Raw genomic sequence first — 21725 nt, forward strand, 5'->3', positions numbered from 1 at the left:
GCTTCTTGCTCTCCTGAACTTGCCCGGCAGGAAGAGTTCATCTGAATATGGTTAAAAAATCCTTAATTGCTCAGAGTGGGCATCATGTTAGACGTCTAACATCACCAAGCCCGAAACCATCGCACAGCTTTTTGTGGTGGCTTCAATGGTGAAGCTTATGAACGGTGGCCCTTTTTCCACCGCCGAGATAATCCTTCCAAGCAGGGGAGAAAATTTGTCAGCACAAAAAGTGGTGCTCCTCTGCTTTGGGGAAAAGGAAAGGGAGAGGGAAAGGGAAAGGGAAAGGAAGGGGAAAGGAAAGGGCCCACAACCCTCAGTGTTCTCTCTGTAATCATGAATGTAGCCTTTTTTATGAGCTCTAAATCCCCAGCAAGAAAGGGTTGGGGGCCTGGGAACACTCCAAGGATATTTTTTCCCCATGTTCTGGTTTCTCCTGCTGCTTCAGCCGCTGTGTTCCGTTCCCCTTAGCGCTCTTGCGTAGTTCAAAGTGGCTGCAGTGTCACCCCCTACAGAAGGCTGTCATTTGGTGGCTGAAGTGGTGTGTGCGTGCCAGTGTAATAATAAATAATGTTTATTTATGATTAAACCTTAGAATCGCATACAAATACAATTCCTTTTCTTCAGTGAGAGCCAGCTCAAGCCGTTCCTGGAGACCTCTTATACTGTACCGCTGAAAAGGGCCCATTTGAAGAAAAATTCTCTGCAAGTAGAACCCGTTAACTTTCATCCCGTATTGTTAGACGTGTTTCAGGGCTTGCTCAGGCTGCAGAGCCTTGTGAATACTGGTTACTTTTAATGTGATTTTACTTAATATTGAATTGCCCTTTCACTGACAGAGAGCTACATAACATCTGCTGCCAAGTCTTACGAAAATGGACAGTAAGTTATAAATCAGCTCTGATAGCTCCGTAGTTTATTATCAAAACAGTTTGTTATTCAAAAATACAACCTTTTTTTCTTTCAGGTTGCCCATCTGAAGAAATTGGATTGAAGAAAAAGAGGTTTTTTTTTTATAACGGGGTGTACTTTAATCTCAATAATGAAGAAAAGCAGAAGTGTCATGACAGTAACTGCAGATGAGGTAAGGTTCTTCTAAAGGCATGTTTTCTTTTTCCCAGTGCTTCGTGAAAATCAGATTAAAAGCTTGTTTCGTCTTATTTTGTAAATATCAGCTGCTTTTGTTTGCAGCTCATATAATAAGCAGAAAATAAGCCCTGCACATTTAAAAACAAACCAACCAAACCCCACACGGTGAGAAGTTCAGAGGAATCTTAACACAGAGCAAATATTTTACTGTTCGTTGGTCAGTGTAACGCTCACGTGCTGCACTTATAAGTGTTTCAACATCTTCCCCACTGTAGTTGCTGAACACCTAATGCGATGATGCACGTGTTATTCCGTTACTACACTTGCTAATCATCAACATAATCCCCTATTAATTAAACTCCAGATCCCATTCTCTGGAGAATTGTATCAGTTTGTAATGAATGGCGAGATAACCACAGCCTTTAATTGACTCGTTTGTCACAGCTGGGGCTCGCCAAAGATGGAAAACCGTGTGGAATGTACATGAAAATACAGTGGAGGAGTGGAACCTAATAGTTAATGTATCCCATAGAACTCCTTCAATAAATAAGTGCTTCTTTTACACTCTTAGACTCTGTGTTGCTCTGCTTTGTAGTCAGTTTGCCTGAGCGTGTTGCTCAGTCCTTGCTGATTTTAATGAAAGCGGGCATCTCATGAAAGCAAGCATCATCTAGTGGGAAGCTAGGAAATTCGGCTGTATGCTTCTTTAAGTAATAACAAAAAAATTACACAGTTTTATAAAATTTATAAGTAAAGGCAAGTTAAGTCATATAGAAGGCAAGGTTTCCTTTCTGGGCTTCCTAGGAGTATTTTTGACCTGATTTTGTGCTATGAAAGAGTAGGGTTTGTCTCACTGAAGACCTCTAGCATGTTTTTGGAGGCATAGCGTACCACGTATTGTAAACTTCTATCTAGCTCACTATGATGTTGATCCCTGTTCACGAATCTCCACCAGCGTGCCTTATAGCACTTCATGCTATATTCAAGGAGTAAAGTAAATGTGGCCCATGTTGTTTCCTCTCTGGATGCTTCCCGTGTTTGTGGGATAGGCAAGCAAGTAGGGAAAGTTGAGCAAACTGGTAATATGTTGTTCTCCCATCAGTCTTGTCTTTCCTTCCCATACTGAGAGTCCTTGCCAAGAGGTAAGAGAGTACCAGAGTTGTTTAATAGTCTCATGACTATGGAGAACATTACCAGTTACCAGTTCTCACTCGTGTTTTCACTGAAGTGAAGTAGATCCTTCTGCACTCAGTGCTGGACACGGTGGTGACTGTTCATCTGGGGAAAGTGAACCCAGGGCTTGGAAAGGTCTGAGAAGGGTGGAGAGAGCAGGGCAGAGACAGAAATTCAGAAGCGGGTAAAGAAGAAGAAGAATATAGAGGGGTTGCCATAGATACATATCCACCTATTACAGTAACCCTCCAGCGTCCACTGGTCGCTCATCAAACGCAATAAAGAAATATTCACACTTATCAGAAAATTACATTTGACTACCTAAATTCTCTTAAGTAAGACCAAAACCGACAATCCTCTCGCAGCACTGTTCCGCTCTAGGAGACCTTCTGGCTTGGGTCTGGGAACACTGATGGACACTTCTGAGGTCATGATGGTGCTTTTAAATAAAAATCAGTAGAAACTAGAAGAGGAAAAACTGCTTCAACTGATCAAACTCGTTTTTTGAGACTAATTCTATTAGGAACGCCAGACATAGGGCAGGGTAGCCTGGCTGGGAGTTCTCACTGAATAGCTTCTGGATAATTCGGGAGGTGTCGAAGTCCAGTAATCTTGACACCTTTCTCTGTCTGGTGGTTCATCCAAAAAAAGTGGCAAACCGGTATGTTTGTGCTGCAGGGAGGAATGATATTTAAGATGGATGTTGAGTGGAATGTTCTCTGAAAGAGTTCAAAATATCAGAAGTTCAATGTATCACTGAGGTGACCTGGATTATTAAAGGGTTCAAATAGATTAGAGTTAGATCCTGAATTTAGCTTAGACAAGTTATGAGTGAATTTTCAATTTCATTCACAACTTCATAAAATGACAATGCAGCGAAGTCAGGCTCTGCCAAGATTTCATGGTACAGTTATCTTTTGTGAGTGGCGATGACTGCAGAACAACAATTAAATGTGTTTTATCCCCGTGGAGGAAAACATTTATTTGCAGAACTTCAGTGGCTTTTCTTCTTTGCAGAACGCTCTGGATTACCTGGAGTGTGGGCTGAGTAAGTCCTACAGTACTTCCAGCCATGCTCTGGGCATAGACCTCTGGAGAGGCAGAAGATGTTGTTCTGGTAATTTGCAGTTACCGCCGCTGTCCCAACGACAGACAGAAAAAGCAAGGACACCCGACAGGGACATCGTCTGTAGACCAACAACTCTGCCGTTGTTGACACCTCCAAGTATTGCCATCACCACATACCAAGACTGGTAGGTTATTTCTCTTTGTTCTGAGCCTCACGTACATGTGGGGTTTTTAGTTCAGGTTTTTTTGTTCTGTTTTCTAGGTTTGGGCTGGTTTTTTTCTTTGTTTTTCAAAGGCACTAGATAATTATCTTGTATATATTAATCAGTATTATTGGTGTCTATCAGATAGTGTATCATGGAGGCAAGTTTACAAAGTAATTGCCTGTTTTGGAGGTGCTACTTCTCTTGAAACGCCTTCTGTTCGCTTCTTTTGGTGGATCTTAACGATCTTAATGAAACGTTTGTGTCGTAAATTCCGTCCTCGGCCAGAGGATTTGTGTTACTAGCTTTCCACCCACAGAAGAGTTCGGGATGGTGGTAGACTCTTCTACAGCTTGAGGAAAGGAAAGGCTTTATTGAGGAAAAAGGCTTTATCTCTCTGGCTATTTCCTGTCCAAGTGTTAGGAGGAAGGGTTGGAAATGCATTTGAATCTGATGTTGAGCTCAAGGTCCCAAACGTTCAGGGACCTGATTAAAAGGGGATTGCCAAGAGGTGAGTTCCAAAACAGAAACTGAATGTTTGGTGCTGAAACAAGGAAATTCATCTGGAGGGAGGAAGGGAAGACAAAGCCGCGAGTATTCATGTTCTGGAATTGCAAGGGTAGATTTTTAATGGCAAAATAAGGTTAGATGTCCAGGTTGCTGTCTGAATCTTGAAACGGCACTGCAGTGCAACCTTAAAACCTCTGCTCTTAACTTCACATTTCAATTGTGCTTTAGATTCTAGTTTTCAAATGTTCCGCTCTCAGTTCCATTTGCTGGCAGTAAGATGTATTCACAGCGTTATTTCCAAGTCTGAATCTGGTTTTAGCTTCTGTTAAACTCAGCACTCTTCAGAGCTGGCATTTCAGTTTGCATTTGAACAATTAACAGATTTGTTCGTTGGAGTCCTTTAAAAGCAGTTCTCCTATTGAAGACAGGATTTTTAAACTGTGCACTCGAAGAGATGAGATACAGAAATCAAAGAGGAATTAGCAGGGGCTTTTTCTCAATTTTTTGCATTTAATTGCTGTGGATAAATTTAACAAAATGAATTAATCTCATTTCAGATGGATTGTGAATTTTGACAGTAAAAGGGTTGGTTTGCCTTTGTGAGCGTTTTACGAGTGTTCCCTTTGGTGTATCTGCAGCAGTTTGTAATCTTGAACTGCAAGACACCTGAGAGCCTGTTCAGAAGGTCTGCATTTAAGAATGAATTAGTTCTGATCTTTGCGCGCACCTTCATGCGCCATTTGGGGAAAATGCAAGGAATTGCAATGGATTTGTCATTAGTTTCCCTTGTAACACAAGGGGGCACCGCTGCTCCTCTCTTCCCTTACAGCAGAGTCGAGGCGTGTGCGTGTGTTGTGTGGCACAACGTGTTTTTCTTGAACGATGTGGCAGTCAAAGAGGAAACGTAACTGACAGTCAGGTTACTGCTATTTCTTTTCTGCTGTTAATCTCTTATAAGTGAGCAGAAAGCTTCCGACTTTGCTGTTTTGCTTGAATCTATCACTCTGTTTACAGCCCAGCAGGGAGCTGGGAGTTAGGGGTTGGGGCAGCGGCGATGGAGAGTGTTCCAACACGTCGCAACACGGGCGTCTTGGCATCTCCCTCACCTTCCTGACTTGAGCACCGGTTCGATTGGCTGCTCTGCCAGCTGGGAAGAAAACTGGTCTGATTTTTCCCATTTTCTGTTCAAGTTCCAGTGATCAAGGGCTTTTGAATAGCTTGGCCCTGTTCCCTACTCCATGCCATCCTTTCCCGACGCAATTCCCAGTTGCTCGGGGCCTGAGGGAGCACAGTCACGGTGGAGATTTCTTTGTGTAGGAGCGGTGCAAGCGGGATCTGGTCCCAAAGCTCTTTGGGCTTCTATATTGTGGTTCAGTTCTGCATGAAGTGTACCCCTGAGGCAGGTTATATTTGTGTAAGCCCAGTACGTGCCATTGTGTTGAAACAGCTTTGGAATGATACGAGCATTAAGAGACTCGGTGAGTGGGCAATAAAGCGATAGGGAGATTTCAGTGCAGATAAATACAAAGTGATATATCTGAGCGTGAGAGAATTGTAGCTGCAAACCAGTATTAACTGCTCAGGAGCGAGATCCTGGGTGTAGGATAGAAGTCCAACAGAGCTGCAAGGTCAGTGCTTATTAATGGTCAAAAAGCAAATTAATTGTTAAAGGTTTGAAGGAAAAGAATAGCGGATAAAACATAGAACATCAGGACATCATGGTAGGAACCCATAACTTGGTAAAATGTTGCATATAGTGTACAGTTCTGGTTCTTCCTCTCCAAAATGGGTATAGCAGAACTAAAAAGAGTTAAAGGCCTCTAAGATGATCAAACATACGGAGCAGCTTCTGCACTGGGATTGACCAAGGAGTCTGGAACTCTTCAGCATGGAAAAAACAGTTGAGGAAAGGGATAGGACCGAGATCTTGCTGGTGGTATGAAGACGTGGTTGATCTATTGCTTATTGTCCCTTCTAATGTGACAATGAGGGGCCATCAAATTGGGTTTGGCAGGCGTGAAGCAAGTGCAAGGAGGTGGTTCTTCAGGTAGTTTGTAGTCACCCCGTGGAACTTTGTGCCTTAAGGTGCTGCAGATGCTAAAAGTTGGAGCAGGCTCAAGGGAAAGCTCTGCAGGTCCTCGGGGGAGTGATCTGTTGTGATTTCCTTCTGAACCCATAAACCCCATCTCTTGTTCAGCTTCGGAGCTGCAAGTTGTTTAGGGCTGGGAAGTATTTGAGGGGAAGTATCATAGATGTTGTCCTTCTGTTCCTTTCTGTTCTGTGCTTTTAATCTCTTGTGGGAGTCAAGATTATGGGTTAGATGTACCATTGGCCTGACCAGTAGGACCATTCTTGTCTTACAAGTCTGTTTGGTTTTTATACCTCACTTTCTGGGTGTCTTTCCTTGGACCTTTAATGAAAATGCTTGAGGCCACAGGCAGAAAACTAACGTGTTTTAAGCAACCAGGGGGAAAAAGGCTTTACAGGTAGGGAGCCTAATGCCATTGAACAGTGTAAATCTCAGACTGGGACAGGAAGGAGAATATTCCTTGTGAAAAGAGTATCCAACCCTTAGTTTCATAGGGTTATAGGATATTTCTGGCTGGAAGGGACCTGAGAAGGCTTCTAGCTCAACCCCTTGCTCGCGGTGAGGTCAGGCCAGGCCAGGTTGCTCAGGGGGTTTTATCTAGTCTGATCTTGAAAAAGCCTCCAAGGATGAAGACTTCACATCCTCTTTGGGCAACCTCTTCTGCTGTGTGACTGGCCTCAGCTCAGAGAAAAGTCTCAGTTGGCTTCAGGATGCAGAGGTTTCCTGACCTCTGTTTATGTTCCCAGGATGGTCTTGTCACAGCTTGTACAAGCTCAAGTTCATTGATACTGTCACAGCAGTGGAATTAGTGAATCCTGCAAGAGGAAACTCCTCACTGAAATTTAAATGTGAATGGCCTTGGTCTACGACATTTGGGGTCTACACAACTGAAATGCTTAAACAATGTAAGGTCCAGATTTAGGTTTTCTGTGAGGTAAATCATCATAACTCTTATGTGTCCAGTACAAATTGTTTAACATTGCCTTAGTAGGGTTGTTTAGTTTTTTCCGGAGGGTTCATAGAGTTGTAGCTTGGAGATGCTTTCTCCAGGAGATCAATAGCACTCACTCAGAAGTGTGTAGGTTTACCCGAGCTTTCTGATATCTATTTCTGTGCGCACAAAACGCCACAGACAGACGTGGAACACCTCATTATTATGACATGAAACATGATTCCTAGAAATAATGTCTTTATTTCATTCGTCTGCTGTGCATAGTAGCTATCATCTTTTTGTGTAATGACTGTACGATTGTGAAAGAGCTTCCGAGCGATATCACGATGACAGTCAACTTTTCATGCTGATATACAAGTTCCTCATTACACTGTTATATTTAGTGTATCTTCAGTAAACCATATAAAACTGCTATAAGGAACATTGTCTCTCTTTCTAGGGCAGGTCGGGTGGAAGTGGGGCTTTCCATGGGCATTTCATCCTCGATGAAGAAGTCCCTTCATTTTGTGGTTTTGTTTCCTATTTGTTCAAGCCGTTGTTGTCTTTGTAGAAATTTACCATCTTAACCAGAAAAACAATACTGAAGTTTCTGGAGAGGTGGGGATAAATCAAAACCTGATTCCCAGGTGGATTGCTGCCAACTGTAGGGTGTGAAAGCTCGGCCTCTGTTGGGGTTCACAGAATCACAGGATGACATGGGGTCGGAAGGGACCTCTGGAGATCATTTAGTCCAACCCCCTGCCAGAGCTGGTCCACCCAAAGCAGGTCCCACAGGAATGTGTCCAGGCGGGTTTGAATGTCTCCAGAGAAGGAGACTCCACCACCTCTCTGGGCAGCCTCTTCCAGGGCTCTGCCACCCTCACAGGAAAGAAGTTCCTCCTCATGTTTAGATGGAACTTCTTATGTTCAGGTTTGTGCCCATTACCTCTTGTCCTGCCCCTGGGCACCACTGAAAAAAGACTGGCCCCATCCTCCTGACACCCACCCTTGAAGTATTTATAGGCGTTGATCAGATCTCCCCTCAGTCTTCTCTTCTCCAGACTAAAAAGACCCAAGTCCCTCAGCCTTCCCTCGTCACAGAGATGCTCTGTTATGAGGACCAGTTATTTCTCTTTTCTCCCATTAACTTGATTAAATCATTGGGGAAACTCTCACTGCGTCTATTTGGGATGTACATTCCGCTGAGCCATTCTTCCAGTTCTCCCATTTCCTGTTAGCGCAGAATCTCCGCTATAAGCTCATGTTTATCTTTCTATAGTTCTTGTGCTGGAATACGCTGGAATTCTCTTTGTTCTGGATGTTTTCTTTAGGCTCACTCTGATCTCCGTTGCTGCAAAGCATTTCACTGTTTGTGCTCCGTATGGAGCAAAATGGCAAATACCGCTGTTATCAAATGAGATTTCTAAACTGAAATCGTGGAACAGAATTTGTGAATAAGAATATATTTGTGGTTCTTCCTGGAGTAATTTAGGAGATGCCACATCTGTGAAATACAACGCTTCCCTCTGCTACCCCTGCCTCTGGCACAGCTCTATGGGTCACCAAGCTCTTTGCAAGACCTTACCTATCATAGAACGTGGACACGTTATACTACAGCAGCTTCAGTACTTTGGTTTTTTTTTTTAAAAAAAGTATCGTTCATCATTGATTAGGGGAAATTTGATTCTATCATCACTGAAAATGGTACAAAATTCAGCCTGCAGCACCAGCGCTGGGCCACAGCCTGTGCGCTAAAAATGCACCAATTGTGGAGATTTAGCTGTTCCTGGGATTGCAGTAATTGTGGTTTGAAGAAAAAAATAACAGAGTTCAAATACAGAACACTTACTTGTGAGGGGTAGAGGAAAATAAGCCTTTTCCTTCTGTAAGTAGTTTTTCTGCCACATTTTTTTTTTTTTTCAGAAATCACCTTAAATTTAAGTTCCAGTGATAACACAAAAGTGAGAACTGTGCAAGGGTGAGCCATGTCTTTGATAAATATTTTACCTTAAGATACACCGGAACGTAGAAGCTGCTCCTGAGTTGTTTTTTTTTCTTATTGGAACTGTGTTTTCTTGATACCAGTGCTGTTCTGACAAAGTCTGTAACCAGCCAAGAAATAACGGGCAGGCTGAATCCCAAGCAATAATTCTAAGGCAGCTGGGATGTAATAATATTTTGTGTGAAGATGGCAAAGCAATACACATACGGAACAGCTTTCATGAATCATGCAAGGGAAGAGAGATACCCCATAGAGAGCTTCAAGTGGCAATCTGGATGCAGGAATCTTATAAGCTTCTTTTGTACAAATTTTATCCATATTTTCCTAGAAGTTGTGAAAATGTTTGCCACGATCCTGCTCCATATTTTATAACTAAAGCTTCGTGGTAACAAATCCAGGCAAGAGGGAAGAACGAGGGTGTGAAGAATATATTTGTAGCTACACCTCGAGCATCCAAAATAGTTCTTTTACCCTGTGTTTTGATACTTACCAGCTCCTGGGTGAGGTTTGACAGCTACCTTCTGATTTACACCATTTCTACACATTTGACTCGGGTCCGTGGAGACATTCTGACAGTTTGGCCTCAAGTTTCTATGTTGAAATAAAAATTAAGTTTTGTGATGGGTCCCAAAGCGTAAGAAAATAAAGGCCTTAAGAATTCTATTAAGAGTTGATGGAGTTAATTTTAAATATGGTAAGGAGTGCACTTTTTCAGGGCATAGAGACTCTGTTAAACATTTAGACTGTGGTATTAAATGCTGTATTTAAATATGCGTGTTGCTAATTGTCCAGGGCAAAAGCTGCCTAGCTCTCGTGCCAGAGCGAAATGAGAACTCCCTAGGTTTGAAAGAAGTCGTCTGCTACCAGAGTTGGTTGCTATTTGAGTCACATTCTTGCCACTTAATAAAAAAAATGTAACCACTAATCTGTCTTTAAGGTATTTTTTTTTCACAGCATTCATAATTAATTAGCAAACTGTTGTGTTTTGTGTGCCCGTGAGCTTGCTGTAATATTGATGATCATTTGTCAGTGACCCAATGGCCTGCTTTCTTCTGAAAGAATTCTATTGTGCAGCTTGGTGATCTAAAAAGAAAATATTAAGGGACCGATCCTATTTTCCATGTCCGTCTGAAAATCTTCCTGAAGTTGGGGGACGGAGGGAAGGACGTGTGAGTGCGTTGCTGCGGTGGGAAGCAGCGTCAAATCCGATGCCTGTAGTACTGCGCGTTGTTCTCCAGATGGTGATGGTGGGCAGCAAATTAGATGCAACATTAAACAACAAAACACACAAAAACCAATTCAATATTGAATTTTGAACTGGGGCCGAGACCGAACCTTCAGCAGAAATGCTGACTTCAGCCGGGGCCGGCTTGTAGCCGTGGGGAAGCCGTTAGGCTGGTAGTAATTAATTGAGGGATAGATAGGGAAAGTTGGAATGATAAAGGGGATGGAGATTTGCACGGAGGATTAAAAAGGATAATAAAACTGTAGTCAGGCCAGTAAACTAAGCAGAAGGTAATATGTCCAGTCACTCCTTTACATATTTGAAATCTGTAAATCCCGTGGAATGAAAGGAAATATTTAGGGTAATAGGAAGATTAAATAGGAGCAGTGGGATTTAAAACAGAAGTTCAGGAGAAATAAAGCTGTTTTGGAGAAGTGTGGGGCTTGTTTTGTTTTGTTTTTAAATATTGTTTCATAGAATCACAGAATGGTTTAGGTTGGAAGGGACCTTAAAGGCCACCCAGTGCCACCCCCTGCCCTGGGCAGGGACACCTCCCACCAGACCAGGTTGCTCCAAGCCCCCTCCAACCTGGCCTTGAACCCCTCCAGGGATGGGGCAGCCACAGCTTCTCTGGGCAACCTGGGCCAGGCTCTCACCACCCTCACAGCAAAGAATTCCTGTGAAAGAGTTTGAAGTCTTATTTCTTAGATCATTTCAAATTCCAGTAGATAAGAACTGAAGAAATATGCTGCAAGCTTGGAATAGAAAAAAAAAAAATAGCTGAGCTGGCTTCCCATATGATGTCAAAAATAAAAACCTAGGAGGAAAAAATCCCCCTTAAAAACATACCTGTATTTTAAATTATTTAAATCACAGAATGGTTGGAGTTGGAAGGGACCTCTGGACATCATCTGGTCCAAAAAGTTTATTATTTATATAAGTCACATCAGTTTTTGTTGGAATAAAGCAGGATCAATTATTCTGTTTGAACATGCTTCCTGCGTCACGAAATGTGGGGCATTTACTTACCTTGAAAAAGGAGGTCAGCTGTATTCGTCATAAGATCTCGTATATTCTTTGGGGAAAATAGTTTTTAATTTTGCTGTGCTGTTTCTGGAAAATGTATAGAAATAGCTTAGAAGAAGTTCTCTGAGGCTTAAATGTGTTTGGGTTCAACCAAGATGAGTAGTAGGGGCTGCTTGCCTGGCTTGAGAAGAGGAAATTCCTTGATTTTGTTGTCATTGTTGCCTCTCCCAGCTTCATTTAAGACCTCACAAAGACATGGAGGAGGAAATTTAGATAAGGAGATGATTTAGAGAAAGGTCTTCTCTAAAGGTTCTTCTACCTGAAAGGGGCTTGTAGAGTGGTGAGGGTTAGTCTCTTCTCCCAAGGAACAGGCGATGGGACAAGAGGAAACGGCCTCAAGTTGCGCCAGGGGAGGTTTAGGATGGATATCAGGAAAAATTTTTACACTGAAAGGGTTATTAAGCATCAGAACAGGCTGCCCAGGGCAGTGGTGGAGTCGCCATTCCTGGAGGGATTTAAAAGCCGAGCAGACGTGGTGCTGAGGGACATGGGTCAGTGGGGGTTTGGGAATGTTGGGTTGATGGTTGGACTCGGTGATCTAAAATGTCCTTTCCAACCCAGACAATTCTTTGATTATAATTCTAATTCTAAATTTTTTGCTAGTTTCTCCCTTGATAAGATGTCTCCACCAGAGAATATCCCATCTTGACTTGGTTGGGGAGCTGGTGGTTCTTCCTGGCCAGGAGCTCCGTAGAGTAGAGGATCAGTCAAAGGCACAAAACTAAACCATATTTAGTTTGTGGGAGTCACTGGTGGAGCCGCGTCCCCATCTGACACCACGCAACAAATCCTGGAGATCTGTTTATAAAAATAAATCACAAGAATCCCTCATAATAGGAAAAAATGGTGGGCAGCTGAAATAGAGAGGGGTCATGGCTTGCTTGGCTTAGACATGGTACAAGCGCAAACTAATCTGGAACAAAACTGCTGCAGAGATAATTTGTGCTATCTCTGACTTATCACTGAAGTTATTTTCTCAGCTAAAAATAAACAGATAAGTGTTTTGACTGCCTATATTTAGACATTGTCTGCTGCTGTCAGTTTGTGAAGCTCTTGCATCTTCTCGGTTGGAATAATTTTTTTTTATTTCCATGTTTTCAAGAAGGGCTAGATAGAGTAACTATGATTTATGTGTGGTGTAGTTGGTATAGAGGAACTTTTAAGAAGAAACATAATGTGAGATTAGTCATAGGTTTTGAATGAAAAATGTCATTATTTTAGAAATGTCTTTTTGTACACAATTTATATTCTGTTGCTGCAATGTAATCTTTTTCTTAGTTTACATTTATTCAATTGGTTGGATTTTAGTCTTCTTATGTGCTTAAAATAACATCCCCTTTTTGTATGAGTTGCAAGGGGAGCCCAGTAATTTTATTAAAGATGATCCTGAAGTTTGAGGCTGTGAGATCTGCCTGGAGATACCAGTCCTTCAAAAGAGAGGTAGCTCCAGGCACACAAAACCAGGCTTTTAATGATTCAATTTATAATTATATACCTCGGTGCAGAATGAAATAAGACAGCTCGAAACGTATCTCGAATGGAAAGAAATGAGTCACTGTTAATTAGCAAAAGACAATGAAGCTTCTGAAATATTATGTTCAAACTTCAGCCGCCCGAGAATATAAAATAAATGGAGATTATGGAAATACGGTTGATATAAAAGCTGAATCAGATAAGAATTTGACACAACTTTCTTTTATCTTCAAACTTCTGACTCATGGTAACTTCATCTGAAAGGGAAGATCAAACCCAGTTTGCTTTGTTTACCTGGAGAATTACCTCCTGGTTCTCAGCTGATCCGTGGCATGAGATATATTTTTATTCAGTATTACACGTGATGGTTCTGGTGGTGGTTTCTCTGGTTTGTGCTCCTGGGCAAGCAAAGAAGTTGGTTTAAATTTTGCTGGGAAGGTGTGAGCGCCTCTAGAACCCACAAGGGAATAAACGTAAATGTTATGTGCTTTAAAACGATCTGTGTTTCCCAGTCTCTCCCTGGGTGCTGGCTGGTGGCAGGCGGAGTCATGTCTCTGCAGCTCGGTGACCAGCGCCACGCCTGGCACATCCCTATATTTGATAACAGATGAGGGAATGAAAAAATTAGTGTATTTGGGTTGCTCTGTGGATGGGATGCAGTTCTGCTTCCCAGCATCGTGCCACATCTGTTTAACAGAGCTCCTGCTTCTGCAGGTCCCATCCTGGATGCTGTGTGTCTGGGGAGCTTAAATGCTTGGAGTCTGATTCCACGCACTCATCCCCCAGCCAAAATTCAACAAAGTCCACTTACAAATCACGATGTTCAAATTCACCTGGCACTGGTGGGTGTCCAAAGCCTTTAGACCTTCTCTTACCATCCCTGGAGGGGTTCAAGGCCAGGCTGGATGGGGCTTTGAGCAACCTGGTCTGGTGGGAGGTGTCCCTGCCCAGGGCAGGGGGTTGGAACTGGATGATCGTTAAGGTCCCTTCCAACCTGAACCATTCTATGGTTCTATGATTATGTGTTTTCAGTAGCTACATCGTGACCTCCTGGAATCTTATTTTTTTTGGATCAATCCCTTCCTGGGTTCTTCAAACAGAGACCCTGAGACCATTGAGAGTGTCATTGGAATGAATTAGAGGACCGAGGATGTAGCATTGTCTTCTGCTGCCAACCTCAGTCACGTTCTGCAGGTTCTTACCCCAACTGCTGCTCCAGGAGGCTTGTTACCCATTGCTGGACGCTCTCTTTCCATTAAGAAAAACATGAGACTCCTTAAATACTTGGACAGGCCACAGCCACCTTCTCTCTTTAACCCCGCTTTTATTGGCAGCGCACTGGTCTCTAGGTTTTTGGCTTTGAATTTACTCCCTTAATTAAGCTGTAGTGGCCAAAGCTGGATGTGAATTCCCACAGTTGTGCACGATGCAGCTTCGGTTGTTTCCCAGCACCAAACAGGAGGCACTTGGCAAAGCTGGAGGTTCCAACCATGCTGTTGAGCAGTAACTGCAGGGAGCTTTACCTGTCTGTGTTGTTTTTTTTTTTAGGGAAAAATAACTATAAGTAAATGCACGTTGTAAACCTGATACTGTTTAATTTGAGAGAGCTGATAGGGTGTAGACGATATGAAACACAGAGTAATGAAAATAACTTGCATACAGACTGGAATGATGTTTTCTCGATCAACTGCAATCTGGAAGAGCCAGAGTAAAATACAAAATTTGAGCAGACTCAGATTAATGGTGGAATTTTCTGTTCCTCTTCAACTATCACAGGTGAGACCAGTAACAGAAAAATATGTTTGTTCATGAAAATGATTTAGATTCTTTCTTTGAAAGGAGGAGGAGGAGGGTTGTCCAAGGCTCAGCGTTGACTTTTACACCCTTTCCATTGCCTCCATGAGATGTTGTCAATGAACCCAAACTGTCATTTTCCAGGGGTGAATGTATGACCGGACAAATTGGGTGCCCAGATTGGCTACGTGGGATTATCTGTTATCAGTAAGAACATTGTTCTGACAGAGCAATTGATTTTTTTCTGTACTTGTCATTGTATTATGTCATTTTGATTCTAGTTACATGAAAATGAGAGCTACTAACATTTGTTTGCTTGTCGTATTTAACAAGGAGGTTACCTGTGACTGAATCACAGTGGGTGATAGTGGCTAGGAGCTCTGGTCCCCATAGACACAGGCATGGAGGCACCTGCAGAAGCATCTGGACATGGGCGTGATGGCCTCTTGAGACAGTGGTGAGTAAAGACCTGGTCCTGGCTGTCGAATGCTGGTGACTCAGACCAGCTGAGGAGCTTAATCACAGGCAAATTCACAGCAGAATGAGGTGCAGCTGATGCTGATTGCATTCAGATATCACACCACCCAACGACTGAAACAACAGCCTGGCAAGAGGTGAGCTAGTGGGGCCAGGCAAATATCTTTGTAGGTGTTATACCGTTCGTACTACAGCTCTGTAGTTGCATAAAGTCTTTTCTCATCACATTCGGACATAAAGGATATGTGAAGTCAGCATCCTGGCCTGTATCAGGAACAGCGTGGTGAGTAGGACTTGGGTGATGATCGTCCTCCTGTACTGGGCGCTGGTGAGGCCCCACCTCGAGGGCTGTGTCCAGTTTTGGGCCCCTTACCACAAAAAAGACACTGAGGTGCTGGAGTGTGTCCAGAGAAGGGCAACGGAGCTGGTGAGGGGTCTGGAGCTCAAGTCTTGTGAGGAGCGGCTGAGGGAGCTGGGTGTGTTTAGCCTGGAGACAAGGAGGCTGAGGGGAGACCTTCTTGCTCTCTCCAACTCCCTGAAAGGAGGGTGTAGCCAGGGGGGGTCGGTCTCTTCTCCCAAGGCACAGGTGATGGCACAAGAGGAAACGGCCTCAAGTTGCGCCGGGGGAGGTTCAGATTGGATCTTAGGAAAAATTTTTACACTGAAAGGGTTATTAAGCCTTGGAATGGGCTGCCCAGGGCAGTGGTTGAGGCACCATCCCTGGAGGTGTTCAAAAGACAGGTTGGCATAGTGCTTAGAGACATGGTTTAGTGATGGTTTTTATCAGTTAGGTTGATGGTTGGACTAGATGATCTTAAAGGTCCCTTCCAACCAGGGCAATTCCATGATTCTATGAAATTTTGAGACTTTTTTACATTGGCTTCTCTTTTCTCTGGAGTCACCCCGGAGGTCTCTGCCTGGGAAGAGTAAGTTGGCTTAGTGAATTCTTTTGTGAAATACTAATCTATAGCTCTGAAACGAGAAAATAATTGCAAGTAATACAGATTGCTCTAACATATGTGATTACTCACTGTGGATAATATAGAAGGCATTTAAATGTTCTCTGAGAAATACTCTAAATCAAGCACAATCAAAGTTGCTAGGGAAATTACCATTATGAATAAAGTATCTTACATCATGCCCTGAGGGCTTACAGTATATACATTTATTTCCCCTTATATATCTACTAGGAAATAACAACATAAATACCTGTAAGAGCAAAACGGCATTATGGCACGATAAGAAATTGTACATTTTTGTTAAGATACTAAAAAGTGCAAGGAACTTGGATAAATTGTATCTCTGCCTTTCTGTGATGTGGTTTACTGGGGAAAAAAAAAACATATACCAAATCCAGTTTAAGGACTAGATGGCAGGTGAAAGGCATCAGGCTCGTTGTTACTATTGACTTCTTCATCCATGTTCTGAATGCAAAGAAGTTATCTATGACAGAGGACACCTTGTAGTGTCCTGCTCAAACGGTATGGTGACCTGGTTGCCGTAGATGACTAATTCAGTGTGAGCAGAAGAGCATCCAAACCACTTGAAACCGTTGAGGTATCTTTCGTAAAGCTTGAGTTAATTTATTTGTGACTAATCTGAAAAGTATTCTGGATCTTCTTGACCTTGTTAGAGGTACTGGAGGTTTTAAAGACCTAAAAATTTGTGACATATACAGAGGCTGAAATTGTTGGGTGCTGAACCAAAAACTAATATACAAGTTGCCTATTGATTGAGGAATAGCCTGTTTGAGAGCAACTGGACCTTAATGAAATGGGAAGAGCTCGAAAGGTCTCCTTTTATACAGGATAGGTCCTGTTCAACCTTTGCTGAGCTCATAGATGTGGGTAGTTCCTCTGTGCTGGTGTCCTGACGCTCTAAGATAAAGAAGGATGGACTTTTCCCGTTGCTGCTTTCTTTTGCAGTTGGCTCAGCTCTTACAGTGGGAACCAAAGGGTTGGTGGGTATGGTGCTTCTGTCCTCTGTGACTGGTTACAGGGCTACAAAACGTCACTTCAAAGGCCTGTGCAACAATTTCTAGTGTCTGCCCTTCAGAAAATTCCAGAGGCCCCTACATCTGTGGGAATGGAGATACAAACTATATAATCTTAAACTATTAAGTGTAGACAAATCTTATCTTCCAATGGTAATACCAATTGCAGTGATTTATTGTTGGTTGGGGTTTTTTTTCCCTCTCAAATGTGGGAAATTTGTCATGCAAACCAGTAATTAGTGACGTGTTCTGCCTCTCCTTCAGCATCTCAATTCTGGAAACTTTCAGGAAAGTACAAGAAAAATCCTCAGACGTGTCATTTAAAGTTTGCTGTCACGGAGCCATCTTTTAGAAGCTCTCGCTTGTGAGGCAGCAGACGCTGCAATTGAGCAAAGGCAGGCATCTTTAAAAAGTACAAACCAAACACCAAAAATCCTTCCACTTCTGAACCAAAGAGACTTTCCTGCTTCGGGCTTTGCTCAGCCTTCTGTTAAAGACGACGTTATTAAGGGAGGGATGAAGAAGTTTACTACATTGGCGTCTCTTCACACCTTCCGGATAATATTTCTTTGCTGTTATATTTATGTTATTGCTGAGCACTAGGTCAGCACTGCATGTTTGGGGAGTTTGATCACTGTGCTGTGTTGTGGCTTTCCTTTACTGCGTTGTAGGAAGATCAAATGCACCTCAAATTGAATGGTGAATTCTTATTATTCGGGCTAAAACTATTTCAAAGCGTCAGAGTTTGGTATGATGGTTTAAGAATGTCAGTCGTAGGTATATGTTTAAATATCATCAGATCTGGTGCTACTCTGGGGGAGCTAAAAGGAAATTTTGGACTAGGGTGTGTTAGAATTAGCTAATCCTGATACTGCCTCTAGCGTAATCAGCAGCACTCTCTGGTGGAATGACCATAGTGTGCCTCTTGGTCGTGGTAGAAAGGAAATGAAGGCACAAAGTACATATTTTACTGTTTCCTCCCATGTCAGTCCCTTCAGCTTATACTCTCTTACTCTTCACCCTTCCTTTCCCCTAATCTCCACGTCTCTTGTGTCTAGAGAACTAACTCCACCACTGGAAAGATTGACGTTCTCCACCATAAACACATCCTTATGTATAACACTGGTTGTATGGCATTTTTTTTATTTTCTTGGAATCTTTTCCAGGATTTAGCAATGCTGCATCCAGCTCTTCTTTTCACATTGCCGTTGCCTTTTTAGCCCTTTCTCCCAGCCATTGCTTTGACTTAAAGCCTTGGCTGTCGTTTCTATCCTTACATTTTTGTCCGGGGTGACTTCTATTTTCATGTTAGAGCACTATTCTTTGGCACCATTTTTCCTGGCCACTTACCCTGCTACGGCTTCCAGTTCATTGATATATTTTTTTTGTCTTGCCCTAAGTTTCCTCCCAGACATTTCTCTTCCGTTTGATTCACTTGCCTCCCCCTTGTGTCTTCGCCTGTCTCCCATTCCCTGGGTTGCTCTTATGTATTCCTGGTGCTGGCTCATCTCGGCAATTACATCTTCTGCCTTAGGCCTGGAGCTGAAGATCACATCCACGTCAGTCCTGTGACACTTCCACCACAAATTTATTCCCTCCTCTACTGCAGTCTTTTTAACTCAGTTCTTTTCCAGTGCAAGTGACTGTTCCCATATTCTTGACTCTTTCTTCTACCTTCTCATTGCCTCTGCTTCTCTCTGCTCATGTCTTTATTGGTTTAGTCCAAGAGAAAATGGTCATTTTGTAGGTTTGGTTTTTTTTTTCCTCCCTTACCTTGGTTTATTTTCCCCTTTTTCCTCAAAATCTCATTCTTCTGTCCTTTCACAAACAGAAGTTCCTCAACTTCTCTGTTCCGCTGAACTCAGCAGTTGCTTCAGTGATCCAGTTCTAATTTCTAGTCTCCTGCATGATCACTCCTACTCTAGTCAACCCTTTTATAATAGAAATATGATTTAGGTGACCTGTTAGAGGGGGGACAATAATTTCACTGCCTCCTACTTAGGTTTGTACTGCCCTTTCATCTCTCTCTGAGCTAATGGAGCTGATCAGCTTCTAGAGATTCCCTCCTGGAATTCCATTGTAGATCCTCTCCCAACCCATCTTCTACCTTCTACGCTTCGCAGAAATCCAAATGTTAAGTAGCGACAGTGCTGTGAGATTCCATAATGTTGCTGGCCCTATAGGGTTTTTTACATCAAATGTGTTCAAATTATAGTGTATAAGAAAGATACTGGCTTCTGGGACTCGGATAAAGTCTTTCCCTTGTGCATCCTCAACTATTAATAATGGTTCTAGAGATGGCCATCTCTCCTGAGTGACCTTCACAAACCTGTGACTTAAACCAGCAAACACTGATATGAGTGAGGGACCATCAAAGTCCTTCCAGGGTGAATAAGTATAAAGGAACAGACTTTCTCTGCTGCTTCAGGAGCACATATTACATGTATGCATTTAGGCAGCAAATGCTTGAAGAACAATTAAAAACATGTGGGGAGGATCTGTATTTTATAATGATTGGCCCAAGTAATAGGCTTAATTTTCAAATTGTTTGAAAGCTTGAAAAATACCTTTACTTTTGCTTTTAAAGACAGAATACTAAAAGCCAGGATTTCTGAAAAGGAGACTCTGTACTTGATTAAAAATATGTCTTCCTCTGTTTCTTCCCTTTGAAAAAAGGAGTAAAACTAGTACCAGCAAACCACAAACCCTTGAAATAATTTTTCTAATTAATTTGCTGTCAGGCTAGCGTTATCTTTTTGGGATGTCTTGCTAATGTGTATGGATGGAACAATGACCTGAGTAACAGGGGAGCTTCCTACCTGTTTTTATCTAAATGTGCCTCTGCAGAGCGTGCTGTACGGAAGAATTGTCCGGTTACTCTGCCACCGACTGAAAGTGCTGTTCAAAGTCAACTACCCACTCTTCCTTTCCTACTGAAGCATGTAGGGCATCTCACAGTTGCCTTTTCCCTGGCATTTTATTTTATCCTGGCAATTATGGCTTAGAAACAGGTAAATAATAGTGCTACTGTAAAGAAAAAGTATGTATCCTTGTTGCTTAGCAATTGCTCTCGACACAATGAAGATCAGCCTTTGATGAGGAATTGCAAGATGGAAAATATTGTTTCCCATCTATGTTGGTTATTCTAATAAAATATATTAAAACCTCCTGCAATCCTAGACACTTTGGTAAGCTGGGAGGCTTGTAGGAAAACTCACACAAGTATCCTTAAACTTTTGAAAATTTCCTTAATTGTGCTTGTTCTGCCAAGCGGTTTCATTTTCCTGCCAGTGCTACTACGCCCTTTTCTTTAATCATCTTTTCACCCTCCTCTACTCTTCCTTCCTATTACTGGCCTCTTTTCTGATAAGCTGAAATTACTTGTTACTCTTGGACTACGGATCCTATTGCCCACAGTAATCTGTAATGATAGACAAATTACTGCATTACGCTGTGTTACTGGGACATAAGAAGTTCAGAAGAGAGCGAGGTGCCTGTTGACCATTTTTGTTTATATATTAGGGGAACTTCAGTAAACTGGTCCTCGTACCTGGTAATCTCTTCAGGTGTTGCGTCTGCCGTTGCCTCCCATTGCCGACAGCAACCTCGGCAAATACAGCAAAAGTCAATTTTCAGAATTAACGCCAAGTTTATTCTGATACCAAGCTTTCATGCTGGTTAGCTCAAGTCTCTTGAGATGTTCTTCTTCTCGCCTCTTCTTGGCTAATCCTGGAGTAAAGCAGCATGTTTTGACAGAATTCCAATACTACAAATCAGTAGAGACTACACAGACTTTGGCTGCACCGTCCTCTGTACGTGCAGCCTCAGAAGTTGGCATCGTGAAGGATGGTAACTGAACCAGAGAGAGAGCACTGCTCTACAGCCTTGTCCAGGTGACCACTAGCTTCCATTGTCACCAACATATAGAGGAAATGCAAGAGTCTGCCTCACCTGGAGTCATAGATTAGATATTAGGAAAAACTTCTTCCCCGAAAGGGTTGTCAAACCTTGGACCAGGCTGCCCAGGGCAGTGGTGGAGTTGCCATCCCTGGAGGGATTTCAAAGCCGGGCAGACGTGGTGCTGAGGGACATGGGTCAGTGGGGGTTTGGTCAGTGCTGGGCTGGTGGTTAGACTCCATGATCTGAAGGGTCCCTTCCAATCTAGGCAATTCTAGGATTGTGTGGCATCTGGGAGATGTTTAACAGAAGAAATATCCTGTACTGATGGTCAAAATAGTCTGAGGTTCTGTACCAAGCAACGAGTGTCCCAGCCCTCAGCTTGGAGAAGCCCCTGCATTATTCTGGCTGCCCAAAGCAGTGGGTGGCACTTTGTCTTTTCGTTCTTTATCATTGCCCGAGGGAGAGTGGAGCCTTTTTGGCATTTCTTCGCGCCATCAGCAGCCTTTGCACATCTCGCCTCCGTATCTTCTACCGGCTGTGGGGCTGACACCTCATTACCAATTTATAACTGTCCAAATAATGAGAAGCACTCCCTTAGTGGACGCTGCGTCTGAAAACATCTCTGAATGCAGGTAAGGAGAGTACACCCTCAGTCCGAGGAGAGTGCCGTTGTAGTGTGTGTTATTGCAGGGTGCTTTCAAAAGGTGAGTTTCCC

At 42.8% G+C, this 21725-nt stretch overlaps 1 protein-coding gene across 1 annotated transcript in view; it reads left to right on the forward strand.

Annotated features, from left to right (window-relative positions):
• The first annotated feature begins 1039 nt into the window (after positions 1 to 1039).
• Positions 1040 to 21725, forward strand: part of PDE4B (phosphodiesterase 4B) — a 196249-nt gene continuing 175563 nt past the window's right edge. The window contains exons 1-2 of the mRNA XM_074152140.1: positions 1040 to 1081; positions 3277 to 3512. Coding sequence (XP_074008241.1) covers positions 1040 to 1081; positions 3277 to 3512 — 278 coding nt within the window. The remainder of the gene's footprint in view (positions 1082 to 3276; positions 3513 to 21725) is intronic.

This window comes from Numenius arquata, chromosome 8 (genome assembly GCF_964106895.1).
Source record: "Numenius arquata chromosome 8, bNumArq3.hap1.1, whole genome shotgun sequence".
Taxonomy (NCBI): Eukaryota; Metazoa; Chordata; class Aves; order Charadriiformes; family Scolopacidae; genus Numenius; species Numenius arquata.